This window comes from Melozone crissalis, unplaced genomic scaffold, assembly GCF_028551555.1.
Source record: "Melozone crissalis strain CALT ecotype California unplaced genomic scaffold, PUWL_Pcris_2 ptg000018l_1, whole genome shotgun sequence".
Taxonomy (NCBI): Eukaryota; Metazoa; Chordata; class Aves; order Passeriformes; family Passerellidae; genus Melozone; species Melozone crissalis.
Window position 1 is genome coordinate 46004245 of NW_026535796.1, and position 19076 is coordinate 46023320.

General features: G+C 38.5%; 1 protein-coding gene across 4 annotated transcripts in view; it reads left to right on the top strand.

Annotated features, from left to right (window-relative positions):
* WDR20 (WD repeat domain 20) overlaps nt 1-19076 on the top strand; it is a 47417-nt gene that overhangs the window by 21446 nt on the left and 6895 nt on the right. For 2 of the 4 annotated variants that reach the window (XM_054276237.1, XM_054276235.1), the window contains exons 2-3: nt 6016-6198; nt 10773-12050. In XM_054276237.1, coding sequence (XP_054132212.1) covers nt 6016-6198; nt 10773-12050 — 1461 coding nt within the window. Of the gene's footprint in view, nt 1-6015; nt 6199-10772; nt 12051-13788; nt 16904-16942; nt 17170-19076 lie in introns of those variants that run through there. The other 2 variants (XM_054276234.1, XM_054276236.1) reach the window with 2 other exon arrangements.

Sequence of the window (19076 nt, forward strand, 5' to 3'; positions counted from 1 at the left end):
TGGATGAATTGTGTGGAACACTTGAAAAAAAATTAGGTTAAATAAAATTACTTGGTGTCCCTGTTTTACTAGCAGAGCTGTTCAGAGTATCCTAGAAACTGTCACATGCCTTAAGTGTTCCTGTTCAGCATTTAATCAAGTGCTTTGTAACTTATAAAAAACCTTCTGCAAAGATACAGGAACCCATTTATGAGGAACAGTATTGTGAGTGGCAAGCTATTGATGCTTCAGTTCATGGAGTTGGAAGATCAGCCAAATTTGAAATGGAAAACTAAAAATAATATTTTTATTGAAGCTTAGAAATGTGACTTTAATATAAAGCAGGTACATTGAATGCAATATGGAGACCTAAAATTTCCTTAGCATTAATGGCTTTGCAAGGCTCAGGAGACATTTAAAACTACTGTGTGTACACACACAACACCTGTTATGCAACCCTTGAAACTAAGCACATCACTCAGGTATGGAAAAAGCAGCTCACATTTATTTAAGAAACCTATTGTGGCTATAAATAGGGCAACTTTACAAATGGTGATTATCTACTGGCTTTTTATTGAATCCTAATGAGAATTTTTACCCTTTTTTTTTTCCCCTTCTCCTTGGTTTCTAAGTGAAAGCTGAGAAGCTTTTAAACTATTTTAAGTTTTCAGAGAGGGCTTCTGAAGTGAACATGTGTTGACCTGCACAGGGCCTGAAAGGTTTGTGTACCTGAAGAGATGCTGGATCTGAAGGGATGATGTGAGTTCTTGCCAGACTTTAAACTTTCTGCCGAGAAAGCCAAATCAGCAGTCTGTCAGCTTAGGTGCAGTTATATTTGTAGCAGCCAGTTTGCTACTGACAGGCTGTGGCACTGTCAGCTGCACTGAAGAGTGTTTTGTTAGGGCTTTGTACTTGCAGGAAGTGTTGCCTGGACTTTCTGTTGTGTATTTTATATAAACTAAGCAGAACTTTTGCCCTACATCAGTGGTCTTTATAGGGAAAGACAACGAACTTGTTCCTGGAGTTTTTTTGCTTCCTGAATTTCCTTTATGATGCAAACCAGACCTGTTAAGTAAGCTGGGAGTGGCCCTGTTGCTGCTGCTTTGGTTGATCCTAAGCTTAGGATTCCAGGGCTATTCAGGTGGGAAGGAAGCTCTGAGAGTCTCCAGTCTAACCTGCCCCAAGCAGGGTCAGCTGTGAGATCAGATCAGCTTGAAACAACGGTGATGTAACTAAAAATTACTCTGTTGCTAATATTAAGTGATCTCTATTTGGGCTATATAACCAAAAAAATCTGAAAGTTCACTCCTGTGTTAATAAAGTGGAGTGTGAAGTGTTGACGCTGGTATTTCTGTCACAAACTTGTGTACAGAAACAAGGATGGAGTTGGCCAGAAAATTCTACAGAAGTGCCTGGGGTAGCTCTGCTTTCTTGTGTTCCTCAGTGGTCCCTGTCCTTTGGCATGTCTGCAGGAAGGAGGAGACCAGCACAGACATGGAGGAAGAATAAACAAGTTCAGTTTTCCCTATCCTTGCTAATGCAGTGAGCAAGTCAGGGAGGGTTCTGTCTATTCACAGGAGATTGTGTAAAGCAGAGGGCTCCAGCAAGGGTTGCCTTTTCTCTTTTTACAGCCAAGTTTTGAAGAGCATCTGTGAAGTTCTAAGAAACTCACTTAGTAATAATTCTAAGAATTGATTTCTTCTGTTACCTGTACAGCATTATAACACAATAAGCATATTAAGCTCAGCTTTCTCTTTCCCTAGACCAGGGACCATTAAATCCCTGGACAGCAAGGTGTGGTAGAGGTAGGAAGTTACAGGTAGTCAGGTACAAATTCCAAGCTCCAGAAATACTGAGGAAATTGTTTTCAAAAGTACATTGTCTTGGTTCTTGTGTGTCTTCTCTTTTATTGTGCACTAGAGCTGTACATACATAGGCAATCTGTAATCTGCTGTTCAAGATCAATTAATTCTCTGGACAAGAGAGATTTTCTTAAGAGGATTTTTTGGCAGTAAAATTTTTATTAAATGCTTCACTATTCTGTCTCAGTCTCACAGCTATGACCCATTGAAAGCCAGTCTGCTGGCAAATGTTGTATTAAATACTATTATGTGTCTAATGGAAGCCTTTTCATGAATACAACTGAAATTACCTGGAATAAATTAATAAAGTAATTAATTTAATATCTTCACAATGTTTTTAGCTTGGAAAGAATTGCAGCATGTATGACACATTTCAGTCAAGTAAAATTTGCAGAAAGCTGCAAATGTAAGTTAGGAAAAGAAAAGATACAGGAAGAAATAACATCTGTCAAGGAGTGTGATTAAACAGTGACTTAAAATAATGTGATTCACTGTTTAGGCAATCTTATTATGAAAGCTCTAAGTCTTGGATCAATAAAATAAATCTTGGATAGATATTAATCTTTGGCTTTGACCTTAGAGTTTCACACAGCTACAGAACCAAGGTTATTGATGCCCATCCTAATCGGGCATTTCAGACATCAGAATCCGAATGCTTAAAATTTGCTTCAAACCAAGGCAACTGTTTTTTGTTGGGTTTTTTCTGCCATTTTTTTCTTAATGTTTATGTAGTTAAAGCTATGATTAATATGCTCCATTTGACTGCCCTTCTACTGGAAGTCATGAGTCCAGGGTGAATGGGCTACTGTTAAACTGTTTGATTTTTTTTTTCTTTCTTCCCTCCCTCCCCAAGAGAGTGGGAATAGTTTTGTTAAAACAGTGTGCTGTGAGAGTTCAATAAATAAGAATAGGAAGTCCCTCAAACAGTTACATGGTTCATGTTTTATTTCTAGAGTATGAACTCATCATGCAAAACTAAATGTTCAATTTTTCTTTTGTGAGCAAGTGTGAGGTTCTCTTAAAGTAGAGTTTTAATCTCCTCAGAGACAGGACTTGGGAGCTGTTGGTGCCCAAGGTACAGCACTCTTGTTCACTGGCTTTATACAGCTGTGTGAGTTCCTGTTGTTGCCCAAACCTGTTCCTCCTTGTCTCTTTGCCCAGGGGGTGCAGTACCTCTGTCTGGAGGAGCAGACTTTGAGCACAGGTATCAGCTGGCCAAGGTGCCAGTCCCAGAGCCTTGGTTAGCTGGGATTTACTTCAGCAGGGAAGGATGCTCCTGATATTCCTGGCCTTGCATTGGCTGCCCCATTGTGCTTTCAGCTGGGATTACTGCAAGTGGTGCTCTCATCCTGAATCATCCACAACTGAGGGAGTTTCTCAGAGTGGACAGGCTGGAATAGTGCTGAGTGTTTCTCAGAAGGAAATTTTAAAAGCATTGGGACAGGAAGTGTGCAAACAGCTTGCTGCCAGCTGCCATGGTGAGGGTGTCTGCCTCTGTGGTTTTAATCTCCATGCCTGGCAACACTTAATCCCAAGGTTTTTCTGGGTTTTTTCAAAGTACATCACCACTTCTAAGTGGGGGGCAGTTCATATCACCTTGTTCAGTAGAGAGTGTCAGTTCCTGGGATTTGACCCTTTTTTATGGACAAGATCTCATGTAAAAGCTCTTCTCTGAGAATCACATCTTTCACAAAATAGCAAATGGGTTTAGTGGTGAGCTAATGAAAAGCTGACTCCCATGCATGATTGAATTTTATGAGTAAGCACTTCTCTTGTTCTTAGCAAAATCCAATAGCAACCTTCATGCAGAAATAAAGAAAATGTCTCCTAGTTGCTGTGCCCATTGATTCTTCTCTCTTTCAGTTAAGAGAGATGTAGACCAAAGCAGTGTTTTAGTGCTTGTAGATTTGACTTATCTCCATGAGACAACTGTGCTGTAACTGGAAGCAGTAGCTGCATGTAAATAAAAGGCAAGGCATCCCTGTCAGCTGAAGCCTGGTTAATTCTGGGTTGAATTAGTTTATTTATACTTCATTTAAGTTCAGACAGATTCTCACTGCCATCTGGTTCCCAGAGAACAGCTAGAATAAGCACAGTGAAGTCTGTGCTGAGATTTAATTTATCAGAATTTCATGTGTTGCTAGGTCTGTTACCACACAATTTCATGCAGCGGGGAACTTGTCACACCAAAATTGTTGGACAACAAAAACAAAAGCTAGTGATGTAAAACCTCACCCAGACAAAAGAGCAAGGTGTAGTTTGAACATAGCCACCTATTTATTGATTCTTTGCTACGTAAAGGGACAATGAGGATTCAGGGGAAGGTGGTAACGCCTGTATCCTCTGCTGGCTGGGACAGTCTGTGGTTCTCTGCTCATTCAGTAGGATTCAGGCCAAGTAATTTTTACTTTAGAATGGATCTTTGTTCTTAGCATTGAGTCCTGCTGCAACTTCTATCCAGAGGAGAGAACTTTGAGTCTCATAGGTTTGCTTTAATTCTGCTTTATTTGAGGTATGGCTATGTGTCTGTGTAGCTTGCTCTTCCAGATAGAAATGCTACCCCAATTCTGAGAGCTCTCTCTTGGCAGCACTTGCTTACAGTGATATAGGACAAGTGCAGTGATATTGCACAGTCTAAGACATAACTGCAAGGCCTTTAGGATTTGATTTTTCAACTTCAGATCACAGATTTACATCAGCCTGTGAGCTGGTGAAGGCTCTGTGGCAGGCATGCACATTATCCTGCCATCTCCCTGTAGAACTAGTATTCTATTTAATTTCTCCTTGAAGAGGTATTGGTAATTTTCTCTTTTAGCTTAAAATGGATCTCTGGAGTCTGGGGAATAACTTTTTAGTCTGCTGACTTTAAAAATTGTAATACATCATCTCATTTTGGAGTTTTTAACTAGGAGACCGTACACCTGATTGAACTGGTTTATGATATATGCTGCAAAACATAAGTGTAGCCTCAATACTGTTGTGTGTAAGTGCTTGTCATGCATATCCTGTAGTTAAATTTGCCTTGGAAATGGCTCACCTGTGTAGCTGGTTAGGATTTTTCCCTACTGACAGGTCTAGTTTCTGTCTGTGTAGCTCTGTGAATACCAAAGATGTGCTGCTCTTCAGTCCTTGTCCTCCAAGGTTTAATGCTCTGGAGCAATTCTATTTCATGTGAAGCTTGTTTACTTTCTCTTTTATTGCTGGCCTGATTTCCTCTGACTAAATAACTGCAAAAGTATATATCAAAATTAGAATCTGAGCCCCAAATCACAGCTACATCTGAGGCCTGTAATATTGTCTGAGTATCTGCAGCTTTCTAATTACAGACTCTGAACCTCGTAAATAGGGAGGTTAAAAAACAAGGTTGAACGTGGTGTATGATCTTGCATATTAAATGTTTGGGGTTTAGTCTCTGCATGATGAAAGATTTAGTTGTCTGTTCAGAAGTGATATGGGGATAAACACGGGTGACACAAGTGAGGGAGCATTTTAAATTGCTTTTCTGTTCCTTTTGATTCTTCTGACACTTAGTGCTAGATCTTAATTTGTTTATATTGAAATTCCTCAGTTTTGTTAGCACTTATTTTGTCTGAGCTATATTTGAGTTTTGTTTTCAGAAGCAAATTACTTTGTAGCTCAGTGGTGTAAAAAGTATTTTATAATCACAGGATCAGTATCTTGAATCACTGTTCTTAGAAAATGCTCTCTTTGGAGCTGATTGATCATTTTTTGTGGTTATGGAGAACAATATAATTTGTTTGCCTGTTGTTAAAGGACAGATTTACAGTTCAAGAGTTGTGTGATTGAGAATATGGTATTTTTAATGCAAAATTGGTTGTACTCAATACTGGGAAAGTGCTGCTAGAAAAGTAGAAGATACCTTGTCTCTGTGATGGCTCTTGGGGCAGGAGAAGCCTTCTGGTATCTTGGGGACCCACAGGAGCCTTCGTGCTACCGAGTGGTTGGCACTGGTTTGTCACGTGCTGGAGGTGCCAAGGCAAGGGCAGGAGAAACATTTTGATAAGATCTTGGATGTCTCATAAATGCAGAGCTGCTTTTTAAAGTAGGGTTTTGTGACTGTATAAATTGTAGTGTGGTATGAACATTGCTTTCAGCCAGCTGTGGTTATGTGCACACACTGTGATAAACTGAATTCTGTTTGCTCTCTTTGCAGGCTGCGGACTTGAGTAAACCAATAGACAAAAGGATATACAAAGGAACACAGCCTACATGCCACGACTTCAATCACTTAACAGCCACAGCAGAAAGTGTGTCTCTTCTAGTGGGCTTCTCTGCAGGCCAGGTCCAACTTATAGACCCTATTAAAAAAGAAACTAGCAAATTATTTAATGAGGAAGTAAGTAGAAATCTTAATATTGTTGCATGCAATGTATTTGTGATATTGAAGTTTCTAGATTTTCAAAGTTCTGTAGATGTGGCTCCATTTGCCTGTGTAGCTTATTGTTCAGTCACTGCCTTTGTTTTTCAGCTGTTCCATTGGCTCGGAGTACTTATATAAAAATGTTATTCATTGTGAAAAGATAAAGGCATCTTGTGGGGTTTAGAATTAAAAATTAGAATTTTCTAGTTTGGGTAATACTGTAACTAGCATTGAGGACAGTTTACAGATGGAAATAAGGTCTACAAGTGTAAATGTTGCTGTGTGTGCTCTGAATTCAGTTGTTTCTGAGGCTTCTGATTGCCAATGAAGAAGAAAATTTTAAGCCACTACTTAACTCATATTTTATAGTGAAAATATTAAATAAGTTAAAAATACACATTTTTATGGTTGGGGCATTACAGCAAAAGCTGCCCATATTCCTAAAGGCCTGCTTGGATAAGAGTAGGCTGTAAAGCTGAGGGCACAGAAATGCTGAGGGTTTATGATGTCTTGGCCATGTGATGTTCAGAAGGAAACTCTCCATCTGCTTCTTCTGTTGCTGCAGTAAGGAAAGATAGGAGGAGTACTGTGGGGAGCACTAATGCCATGTTACAGAACCACTGCCTCTGGGTATGTGGTAGCATTGACATTCCTACAGGAATAAGTGTCCAGATGCTAATAAGGAAAGAAACCTGGTAACTGGGCTGACTTGTGACAGCATTTTCTGCAGAGGGATAAGCTCTGGGAATTTGGGTGGTTTGGGGGAGGTGACTTTCTTTTGGGGATTGTTCTTCTGCTCCTTTTTTGTTTTAATTCAGTTCTGTAGAGAGGTTTGCAGGTCTCTTGGTTGGTTTTGTTTCTTTGTTCTTCTTTTCTTTTTTGAAATTTCACATCTGGATTCAAACTTTACAGATGAAGTTTAGCCTTGCTCAGCTTTCAAAGTTTACCTTTCCTGCCTCAGAGAGATGTGTTGCCTTCCTCCTTCCTTGTGCAAAGAAGATTGAAGTAGTGTTCTCACTGGGGATGTTTTATAATTAGATCTAATTCCTCCTCAGCTTTCTAAAAGTAGCAACATTAGATCAGAAGAGGGGTGTTTTTCTTCCTACCTGGCCTTGTCCCAACTGCTCTGTCTCTGCTTGTGTTGAGTGGGAAACAGTGCTGGAGAGTCTTTTAATCAATCTTTTGTCTGTTGGTAAAAACCTCTGTATAAGTAGTTGAATTGTTAATTTTAGCATTGTCCTACCACCCCCACCCACCCTTCCAAAAGTGTGTTATTTATTCTTGTACAATAATATTGTAAGTATTAAGAAGGGTAGCAGACATCTCTAAACAGCTGGTTGCATATCACAGAGTAGTTCCCACTCCTGTAGCTGAGCTGAATTCCTTTGAAAAAAACTTCTGCTGGAATATTTATATCAAGGCCCAGTGCACCTTTCCAGGCCTTGATGGTGTCTGGTGACTCCAGTGCAGAGCTGTGCTGCAGCCTGAATAGCTCCTGTGGTATTCCCCACATGCTGGAAGCACTGCAGCCACTTCCGTCAGCCAGTATTGCTTTTTGTCTGTGCCATTGTCAGACAAAATTTCTGTGGGGTGGAAATGTGGCCTTTGACAGTTTGGTGGAAATCTAAATGAGGTGATCTCTCTTGTACCAAGCTAATGTAAGGATTTGCTCAGTGCTACCAAAACTGCACACAGTAGGCTACAATAAATGACAAATTCTTGTTTCCCACACTGACCTTATCTGCAGTTACAACCAAATCTAAAACTGAAATATATTTTTATTCTGTTGATTACAGTATTGAAGTTTGCTCTAAATGTGTTTTAAAGTTCTGACTTGTATTTAAAGCCCCTTTCAGAGAAGCATGAGCACTGATGTTTGAACCAGTTCATTTGCTTCAAGATGAAGGTGCCTATTGGATTTGGAATATATTTTGAGTTTAGATAGTCTTTAGGAATAACTGTAGGCATAAGGTGGTCTGAATTAGTGTGAACATTGTTCTACAGATCCAGCACTCATGCTGGAGGTAACAGAATTCACCACCTCTCCTGTGAGTAATTGGTGCTTCAGGGAGCCCAGAGCTCTGCTTTGCCTATCAGCTGTGGTAGAGCAATCAGAATAGCAATCAGAATGTATATGATACATGAAATAAATCAACCTGTTATGATGGGTTATGTTGAACATAAAATGCAATAGCCCTAGCATTGTTTCAACTTGTTACTATTTTTTAAAAATTCTATTGATGTAGAGGATGATAGGGACTTATGATAGGCAGCTTGTGGCTGCCTACATAAATCCATCTGTAGTCACAGTGGTATTCCTTCCAGCTGTGTCAGAATTAAAGCAGTGATGTTTTCTTACTGCCCAAACAGTCAAATACACCTGACAGATTCAGTTGTTTCCAGGCAGTGATTGGTTATTATCAAATTAGCCACTGCTTTTTCATCTTACTTTTTAATCCTTTTAATTTAAACCAAAGCCTTGAGCTACATTTTTTTTTCTAATAAACTCGTCCTGTATCTTTGTTGCCAAAGCTGTGTAAGACCTTAATGCAGATTCTTTGACTGCCTCAGATTTTTCAGTCATTTGTGGCCTGTGTCTGTAATTTTGTCCCTTCAAGTTCTTCAAAACATGACCAAGATAATCTTGGCAAGTGTTTCTGCCTGGTGAGTGAAGCTTCTTCATTTCCTGTTCTTCCATCAGAAAGTCAAAACTTCAGAGTTTGTATCTTGAGAAGGGGGTGCATTCTGGTCACTTGTACGTGTCAGATTTGAGTCCCTCTGCATCTTCCTGAGCTGATCTGTTCTCATTGCAAATTGTAATCTTCTGTTTTTCACAGCCTCCTTGAAGTAAAGATCATGTTTGCAGAGTTTCTCTGCAGTATTTAGGATCATGTAGGCCAACATGGTTATAGACATAAAGTGCATTATTCATATAAAAGTTGAGCAGGTGCTCTTACAAATAAAGGTTGTATGTCAGATTGAGCTGCTCTAGCAGAGAGCAAGAAATTTTGCTTTTGTTGCCATACTGGCAATGAGAAGATTGGTGCCTACAGGAAACCAGCTGGGCTGGTGTTCCCTGCCCATGTTCTCCTACTGTGTGCCAGGTAACTTTCTCCCTAATGTTTCTGATGCCATCATTATTGAGACATGCATGAATATATATCAGTGAATATATGACAAACTAGTTAAAATATTACAACAGAATCACAGACTATATCACAACAGAATCACAGACTCTATTATTTTAAAGCTACTCCATTTGAAGGAACAGTGCCATATTTAGTAACATCTCTCAGCTCTCAAATGTCCCATGGCTGTTTTAACCAAAGAGAAATTACAGGAGAGAGACTTTCTGGTTTTATACTGAGGTTGAGAGCAGCAGAAGTGTGATCTAAAATGGCCAGGTGCTGCTCTCCAGTGACAGTTCCACAACAGATAACAGTTGATGTATTATCCATTAGTTTGATGGTTTTGTGTGTGATAAACAGCATAGCAAGGTTTGACGGGGGGAGAATTCTTCTTTCTATTTTCTTTTTAGGGCTTTTGCAACTTGTTCTGGTATTCCTTAGGCTCTTTATATTTGCATTCTTGCCTTTTGTGTAGCTCAGCTCTTCTTTCTGCTTTCAATCAATGTACCAAATACAAATCTTGAATGTGCTTGTAAAGAATTACTTGTCTGCAAGTTACAGCTGAGTGGTGCCATGAACAACATGGTAAGTTGTGGAAGTCCACCAGAACTACAGTAGTCAGAGGAGTCAAACTTCACCTCTCAGTTCTTAGGGCATTGAAGACATTATTACCAGGAGTGTTTGTTTAATGTGTGTGCATCCTTTTGCAACGATGAACTCTATTAAAACATTGTTTTAAAGGAAAGTGCTTCATCAAATGGTAACAGAGCATTGACAGGTGCTTGGCTATTGAAAGAAAAATAATTGGAGGTTGGGGATTCCAAGGTGAAAAGTTGGTAATGCCTTGTGAATTCACCCAGCCCGTGCATTTACCTACTGACTTTCATGATAACAGGGTCTCTGTGTATGCAGCCTTTGCTCCCTGAATCAGTAAAAGCTGTAGATTTTTTTTTAAAGGTTGGATTTTATTTGTGATTTCAGATAAAATCAGAGCCTAAATTTACTGTTGTTGATTTGTAACCTGTTTGCTTATAATCCAGATGAGTAACTGCCTTTTTCCCCTTTAGTTTATTCAGTGTTTTCTTGTTTCCTTCTCATGCTCTTCAGCCTACACAGGGAAAAGTAAACCAAGGAGCACTGCCTTTAGATTCAGAACAGATTGGCTTGAGTGAAGTACGGTCTTTGTGGCACATGACTGGACCATAATAATAACCTTTGAAAGTACTTGGTCTGAAAATAATTTCCCCTCTACTGCCTGATAAGTTTTAGCAAATACAGTAACCAACATAGTTCCTGTCTAGAAAGTTAAGTTCACTTCATTGAAGTATTGCTCCTCATCCCCCAGAAAGCCCAAATTTACAGTTAATCATGGAAACTTTAATTTTCAGAGTTTCTGATGTGTATCTTCTTTGTTTTTCACAGAGACTAATAGACAAGTCCCGAGTAACCTGTGTAAAATGGGTACCAGGTTCGGAAAGCCTTTTCCTAGTAGCTCATTCCAGTGGCAATATGTACTTGTATAACGTGGAGCACACTTGTGGTACCACAGCCCCGCACTACCAGCTACTTAAGCAAGGAGAGAGTTTTGCAGTGCACACTTGCAAGAGTAAATCCACAAGAAACCCTCTGCTTAAATGGACAGTAGGTGAGGGTGCCCTGAACGAATTTGCCTTTTCCCCTGATGGGAAGTTCTTGGCGTGCGTGAGCCAGGATGGTTTTCTTCGCGTGTTTAACTTTGACTCGGTGGAATTGCATGGTACAATGAAAAGCTACTTTGGAGGACTGCTGTGTGTGTGTTGGAGCCCCGATGGGAAGTACATAGTGACAGGAGGAGAGGATGACTTGGTGACAGTTTGGTCCTTCGTGGACTGTCGAGTCATAGCGCGAGGCCACGGACACAAATCGTGGGTCAGCGTGGTGGCCTTTGATCCGTACACCACTAGTGTAGAAGAGAGCGACCCCATGGAATTTAGCGGAAGCGATGAGGATTTCCAAGACCTTCATTTTGGCAGAGATCGAGCGAATAGCACGCAGTCCAGACTGTCCAAAAGGAACTCTACAGACAGTCGTCCAGTAAGTGTTACGTATAGATTTGGTTCGGTAGGCCAGGACACGCAGCTGTGTTTGTGGGATCTTACAGAAGATATCCTCTTCCCCCACCAACCTCTGTCAAGAGCAAGGACACATACAAATGTCATGAATGCCACAAGTCCGCCTGCGGGAAGCGGTGGAACTAACCCGGGAAGTAATGGAAACAGTATCACAACACCTGGAAACTCTGTACCCCCTCCTCTTCCACGGTCAAACAGCCTTCCCCACTCTGCAGTCTCAAACGCTGGCAGTAAGAGCAGTGTCATGGATGGTGCCATTGCTTCTGGCGTTAGTAAATTTGCAACCTTATCGCTACACGATCGGAAGGAAAGACACCATGAAAAAGATCACAAGAGAAACCATAGCATGGGACATATATCTAGCAAGAGCAGTGACAAACTGAACCTAGTTACTAAAACCAAAACGGACCCAGCTAAAACTTTGGGAACACCTCTCTGTCCCCGAATGGAAGATGTTCCCTTGTTAGAGCCTCTTATCTGTAAAAAGATAGCACATGAAAGACTGACTGTGTTAATTTTTCTTGAAGACTGTATAGTCACTGCTTGTCAGGAGGGATTTATTTGCACATGGGCAAGGCCTGGTAAAGTGGTAAGTTTTAATCCTTAATGCTGCATCAAAGAGCTAGAACTCTGAATAGATAGTTTTCTTGAAATATAATGAATGTTGAATATAAAATTTCTTTATGCTTAATGTAAAAAAATATCCTCAGAGCCATACTTTTGGATACTGCATGCCATATTTCTGAATGATTTGAAGTGTCTTGGATACAATTATTAAATATAGTTGCCTTCCAGCAGAAGAAATAAATACTGTGCATCTAAACTATTGATCAGTGTTCTTATACTTAAGCATAACCACAATATGGTGAAAGCTATTTATGTAAAAATTGAAGTAAAACCTGTCAAACACTAAAATAATCATAATCCTTCTAATGTTTTATAAAAAATAAGCACTCCCAATGAGAGTAGCTTATGAAAAGCTGCTGCTTCTAAGTCTAATGAGAAACGTGAGCCTCTGAAAAAGTGAAAACCAAAGTGTTTTATTCCTCCATTCTTTTCTGTGGTGGCCTGCCATTAATGTGAAACCACTTCTTATTAAAACATCAGCCATTTTATGCACAGATTTGTGAGCCCTGTACTGACTGTAGTTTATGCTCTTAAATTGTGAATCAGTATTAACAAGGAACTCTAATTATAGCCAGGTTTTGATTTATGTATTTAAGTTAGGGAAAATCCTGCAAGCTTTCTGTCAGTAGTTTCAGTGTTCTGTTCCTGTCAGGTTTGTTAAGGCAGTTCAACCACTACAAGCTCGTGTTTTTGATGGCACCAGTTCCATCAGCTGAACCTACATTAGTCTATTACTAGTTTTCACTCTTGTTGTTGATGCACTTGAACACCTATAATATTTTATTTTTCTTCTGTCCAATGTATAGATAGCTAAATTTTGACTGAAGCTAAATGTGGTGATTCTTACATTAAAAAGTACTTTGTGCTACAATAGCTCTGCTTGCCAGCAACAGTTCAAAGGAATACAGCTGTGAAAACATTTCCAGAGTTGATCTGAGAAAAAGGACCATTATTTTTGTGAAAATTTCTGAAAGGGGATGTAGACTATCACCTGAAGTGAGAGAAATGATCTGGTAATACCTGAATAATGCTGTGTTGAGCAACTTAAATGAAAATCTGTTGTTTGTTAGATTTTAACCACTCGGTTCATAAATCTGACTTTTGAAGTAGAGGTTCTGTATATATTTAGATACCACATCTTCATTACTATAAACTTGCAAGTAACACTCAATTATTTTTCTTAAAATTGTTTGTATAATGTAGGCTTTTTTGCGATCCTATCAAATTTGTCTCAGCATACGTGTGCGTAAAAATCTGTGTCTGCTCTGCATCTTAATGCATATTTAAAGGTTGAATCTAAAACTTAAAATTGAAAACCCCTTTATGGGAGAAGGGAGGAGGGTGTTACCTAAAAGTATTTTTTTGCCTGAGAACTACAAATCCAGCATTAATTTAAAAAAAAAAAACCAACACTCCCTTAAAACACTAAACTATTTAAAATGTTTGCTCAAAATGAAAGTATTAAAGCAGTTATACTTTTGTGACTCAGTGCACTTCACATCTTATTAAATACAGCAGTGCCTCAGATTGCTATTGTGAGCTACATTTTCTTTTTTTCTAAAACTCCTTTGGATGCTATTAAACACTACACTGTCACATTTATTTTTCAGTGGCTGAGGTGGGTTTTGTTAGACTGAGTATAACTTAAATATTTTTGTGTATTGACTTTGATTTGGAATATGACATTTCAAATATTTCAGAGATAAAGTATGCAGTACCAAAAATCAGGATTTATGTATTGGCCAATATGGAAAACTTTAACTACAGGTAAGTAATTTTCATGCTGAAGTTATCACTTTCAAAATTAATATATTGCACACTGATGTAAATGCCATATTCTTTAGGATGTATTTACTTAGAAATTTACAAATTATTTTGTTTTTTTGATTTCACTTGCATTTCTAGTGAGCTCACTCTGCTGGTAAAAACTAAATTTTGGTGGCATGTTTACAGGGCTTTGTTAGGAAAATACTTGTGCCAGAAGGACGTTATGAGCATCCTTTTTGTTTATAGGAAAGCACTTAATTTTATTTAATGAGAATTGTCAAAGTATAAAACACTCATGGTGATGTCTTTCTTACTGGGTTATATACCATCATTTCTGTTTCACTAGCTGTTTTATCCTAGCATGTCCCATTACTCTGGGGTTTAAAGTTGCTATTTCTAGTCTTCCTTTGACATACGGCTCCCCAAGTGATCTTAAAGCTCTGTCACTTCTTTGTCTGCCAACTCTATAGAGTAAAAGCCTCTGAATCTTGCTGCTGCTTCCATCATTGCCTCAGAAGGCCTTCATTAAGTTGATGCCACTGCCAGCCTGAAGAAAGAATTGGATGGAAAAGCAAAGGAGGCTTGCAGTGTCTAATGTAATTTCCATTGAGCAGTGCTACCTCTCCCTTTCATTTCCAACAGCCATCAAAACATGTGCTGGATAATTTGACAGTGTATGACAAATTCTCTTTATTTTTCTGGTTGGGCTTGTGCTGCCCTGAGTGGAAAATAAATCCAGAAGTGTCTGTTCAGCCATGATCCCTGTGATAGTTGATAGTCTGTGCAGTGCTGACGTTGTCCTGACAGTTTGTTTATAAACTTTCCAAATTACTGCTTCAGTGTGTACAAAATCCTACCTTGAGCTTCCTCACGGGATGTGCTGTTCTTGCATTGCACTTCCAGAACTGCTCTGCCAACTCCCAGTCAGTGAAGTGAAGTGAATGGCAAAATTCAATTAGAAACAAGTTGGATGAAGTTCAGGGTTCATTAGTTTCAATTTTTTTTTTTTTTTTTTTTTGTGAGCTGGTTTCTGTGAAAGGTTCAGGGCGGTCAGAAAAATAGGTTGCCTTAACAAGAGTGTGAGCTTTTCTCCTCAACATGGTGACAATTAGCTGTCATCTCTCACCCCGTCTTTGCCAGGCCCTGATGGGAAACCTAAACAGGATTACAGAACTGTTGGATTAATCTAGAAATATAGAAGCAGAATTTGGAAGGAATAAAAGTAAACTTTATTGTGGTATCTTTATAGCTACGTCAGTCTGAATTACAGGATCTGCGGAAGCAATTAAAAAACCCCAACAAAAGCAACCCACAAAACCCCAAAGTGGTACTTGGATATGCAAAATAAGTTTTCTCTGAACTCAGTGGTCAGAGTAACTGCTTACATGATTTCTGTGTTGGGCTTCAGAACTGACTGTTCACTGTCTGTAAGTGACTCCATTTTCTGGGAGTGAAAGTTGCTGGGGAGTTCCCTGTGTCAGAAGGCTCAAGGTAAGATTGGCCAGAAGCACCCCCAGGTGAAATGGCAGTGTATAACCTAGCAAGAGAAACATCCTACCACTTTGTAAAACAAATGCACATGGAATTTATTTATTTGACTTATTGTACAGGAAAACTTAGACTTAAATTATAACATCCTTGAATTTTCTAGTTAACTACAATTGTAGTACAGTATCATGTTTTAGTATGGCTTCTGTTTTAGTGAAAGTACTTAACATTCATGTACTATATTTGAGTGAGACAAGCAGCTATACATACTAATTCTTCCTCAGTGGAAAGGAGCATTTCATCATTACAATTGAAGTTCAATTGCTGGTATTTAAGTACTATCAAATAGATTTCTTTCAACTTGATACGGTATCTGTATAAACTTCAGGGATGATTATAGTTAAACTGAAACACAGCTATACAACTTCAGGTTACCATGCTAAAATTTGAAGCTTTCTGTAATGTGCACAATAGCAAAGTTGCACATGGCATACCCACATTATCAGGGTGAATTAAACCTAGAGTACACTGGTGTGATATTTATAGCAAGGTATGTGTGTGTGCGTGTGTGAGGAGGTGTGACAAGTGGCTCCAGTACAGCCAGGAGAGATCATAACCCTGTAAAGGCATTATGATGAGGATGTCTGGATTAGGAAATAACATGACTTTTACTAAACACTTTCTAGAAAACCCATGTTCTGAATTATCACCTCTTAAAATTTGAGTATGTACTTGGAATGACTGTATATGTCGGCCCCTTTAACAACATAAAACTACTAAATTAATATTTAAATTGCTGGCCTGCTTATGTTACAATAATAAAATTTGTGTCAGTTAATTTACTGTCAATTTACATGTAAAGATTAAACTATTTTTTCTGCATTTTATGATTCTGTATACTGGAGTTTGTTAAAGATTGACATGTTAGGTGATACTGTACAAAATTGTATTGACTACCTTTAGTGAAAATCAAAAGTAAAATTCATATGTATTTCCTTTTTACACTTCCATCTAATTTCTTGACAACTTGAATAAATTTCATAGAGCCTTTCTAACATGAACTATTGTTAATTTAACTGTTGCAATAATTAAGCTTTAAGAAGTATTGTTGGTATATTTATAATTTTAAGAAGATCATGTTTGTTTCATACTGCTTATTTTTAGCTGTTCTATTGTCACTGTTACAGCTGAAGAACTTTACTAAATACTTGACATTACAAAATAACTTGCTGGGGTTGTCCTCTGTATACTGATGTTAAATAAAAATGTGTGATTGAACTGTAAATGTAGATAACTTTCAATAGTCCTTTCCACATTTGAGTTTTAATTTATCTTGCAGTGCTTAGGTGGTCTTATGCTCTCACACTGTGCTGAACAAATGGCCACAATGAAACTGTTAACTTGCCATGCTTTAAAGTAAGAAGTTGATCACATCTGTAACCTGCTCTGAGAAAATGTTTCATCTCAAGACTATGCAGATGTTTTGATGTTTAAAGCTTGCTGATAAGGTCATGACTCAAGGTAGCTAATTTTTTTAGGACTAGAGTAACATGAAACAGAATACTTACCAAACCACTTTTCAAACTTGTTTAAACTCAGATTCAGCAGAACACAGACATGGCTGTCTCTAGATTCTCTCTGCACACCTGTCCGGCAGGAGCTGGGGCAGAGTGTCGTCATTCCTTCTAGGACTCTACAGGAGCTCTTTCCTCTGTGGACTCTGGTGCAGGGTATGTTCTTTATTCCAGCTTTAGATCTTGGTGTTTGCCTAATGATTGCTGAATTTACAGCCCCGAGGATATGGCTCATACAGGTGATTCAAGCATTTTCTGCCTAGGAGAAAATAGTCTAGGATGAAACTCATCTGAACTAAAATAAACTAGACTAAAACTTTGCAAAATTTCTTGGAGCAAATTTAGGTGAAGACTTCAGATGTTGCCCTTCCTTTTGAGGGGTTAGGCATTGTCTCACCTTTGCAGCAGTGATTCTTTGTTAACAAAGAAAAGCCAAACAAATGCTATTTACTGAAGTGTTTCAGAGGCATTTTTGAGGAATTTCAGTGTAAAAGTGAGTTACTTTGGGTCCAGTCTGACAGGGAGGACTCGTTTGTCTCTTATGCAAAAATATTCTGTAGACTAAAGCTGAGGCGATCATCTTAAGTAAACTTGAGAACTTTGTGGTACTTCCAAGGTATTGACTGACCATTGTGATGTTCTATACATAGAACATTGATGCATATTTAAGAACAGGGGCTAGTGAAAGAAAAAATGAAATCTGCTTGAATGCTTCTGGAACATCCATTTATATCAAATGATGCAAGAACTGGTAGGTCATACCAGTTTCCCAATAGTCAGTGTGAGCCTGAAACAAAACCCAGCTTCCACAGGTTTTCTGGTTAGAGAAGGTATTTGGCAAAATGTCTTGAAACATGAAGGTGTCATTTTACTTGCCTTTAATAACGTTGCACAAGCTTCTCAAGGAAATAACTTTTAAGACAATGTTATTTTCTGGGTTTTGAAGCTGGATTTTAGGTAGGTGCTGCTCAACCTTATCAAACTCATTTGGCTCCTTTCTTCTAAGACCACAGTCACTTTATGGCTAACTCATGTGGGGTTGCCTTAAGTTATATGCTTTTCCCTGATGTTTTCCCTGGTTTATCTCAATTTCATTATTTTCTAAACCGAAAATTTTACACCTTACGACTTTTGTAGTTCGAGGAAAGTAGAGAAACAACAGTTTATAAGCCTGTGAGCCCTTAGTACTTGAATGTAGCTTAAGGTCCTATTTTTTGAGCCCAGGTCAGGCTTCTGCTGGCAAAAGCCTTTTTGCATTTTCAAGCACCCAAGTAGTTGCATCTTAGTTTTTTTTTCCTCTTGGACCTGCATATCTTCCATTCACCTAGCGCCACTGGACAGATTTTTAGTTACTGATGGTTTTCTACCAGCCTTGAATTTGAATTTTTTTTTGTTGACAGTGACCTCTGTTAAGAGAAACTCCTTTATATACACAGAAGAGAAGTTGCAAGTGAAACCCTAAAGGTGCTACAGTCTTTTTATAAGGTCTGGTGTCAAATGGTTTATGTATTTATACTTTTGTGTAATGTTATCAGAATCGAGAAAAAAAGGCAAATGGATTACAAATTTAAAAGTGAACACACAAACTGTGTAAAGACAGGCATCAGCTTTGCTCTATCCCCTAAATCCCATACAGAATATTTCTCTGTAGCATGTTATGTGAAGGAACAACATGTGCTTTCCTGAGCATTTTTAATAAATTAATTTTATTACTCCATTAGAGATTAATATGTGATTTAGTGAGTATATGCAGTTCAGAATCTTTTGCTGTTAAACACTTATTCTTTGGATAAAGAACTTGACGATATTGTTCATGCAAGTCTTAAAACCAGTGCAGCTAATTTACCTACAGAATTTTAAACAAATGTGAGAAATCTCACTTTGGTTTTTGTATCTTATTGCTCAAACACCGTAATGGACCATGGGCTCTGTTCTCAAGCAAAGCTTCAGTCCACAATACTTTGTAACTCCAGTTATGTAGTAACCCTAATTACTCCAGGAATATCACCGTTCTGGACAAGAATAAACTACTCCTGGAGTATTTTTCAAATAATAACTTCCCATTATTTTACATACTGGCAATAGTAGAAATGGTTTAACAAACCACTACCATTCTTGTATGCGCATTTGTTAATTCAGCCATATTTTAATTGGTTTAA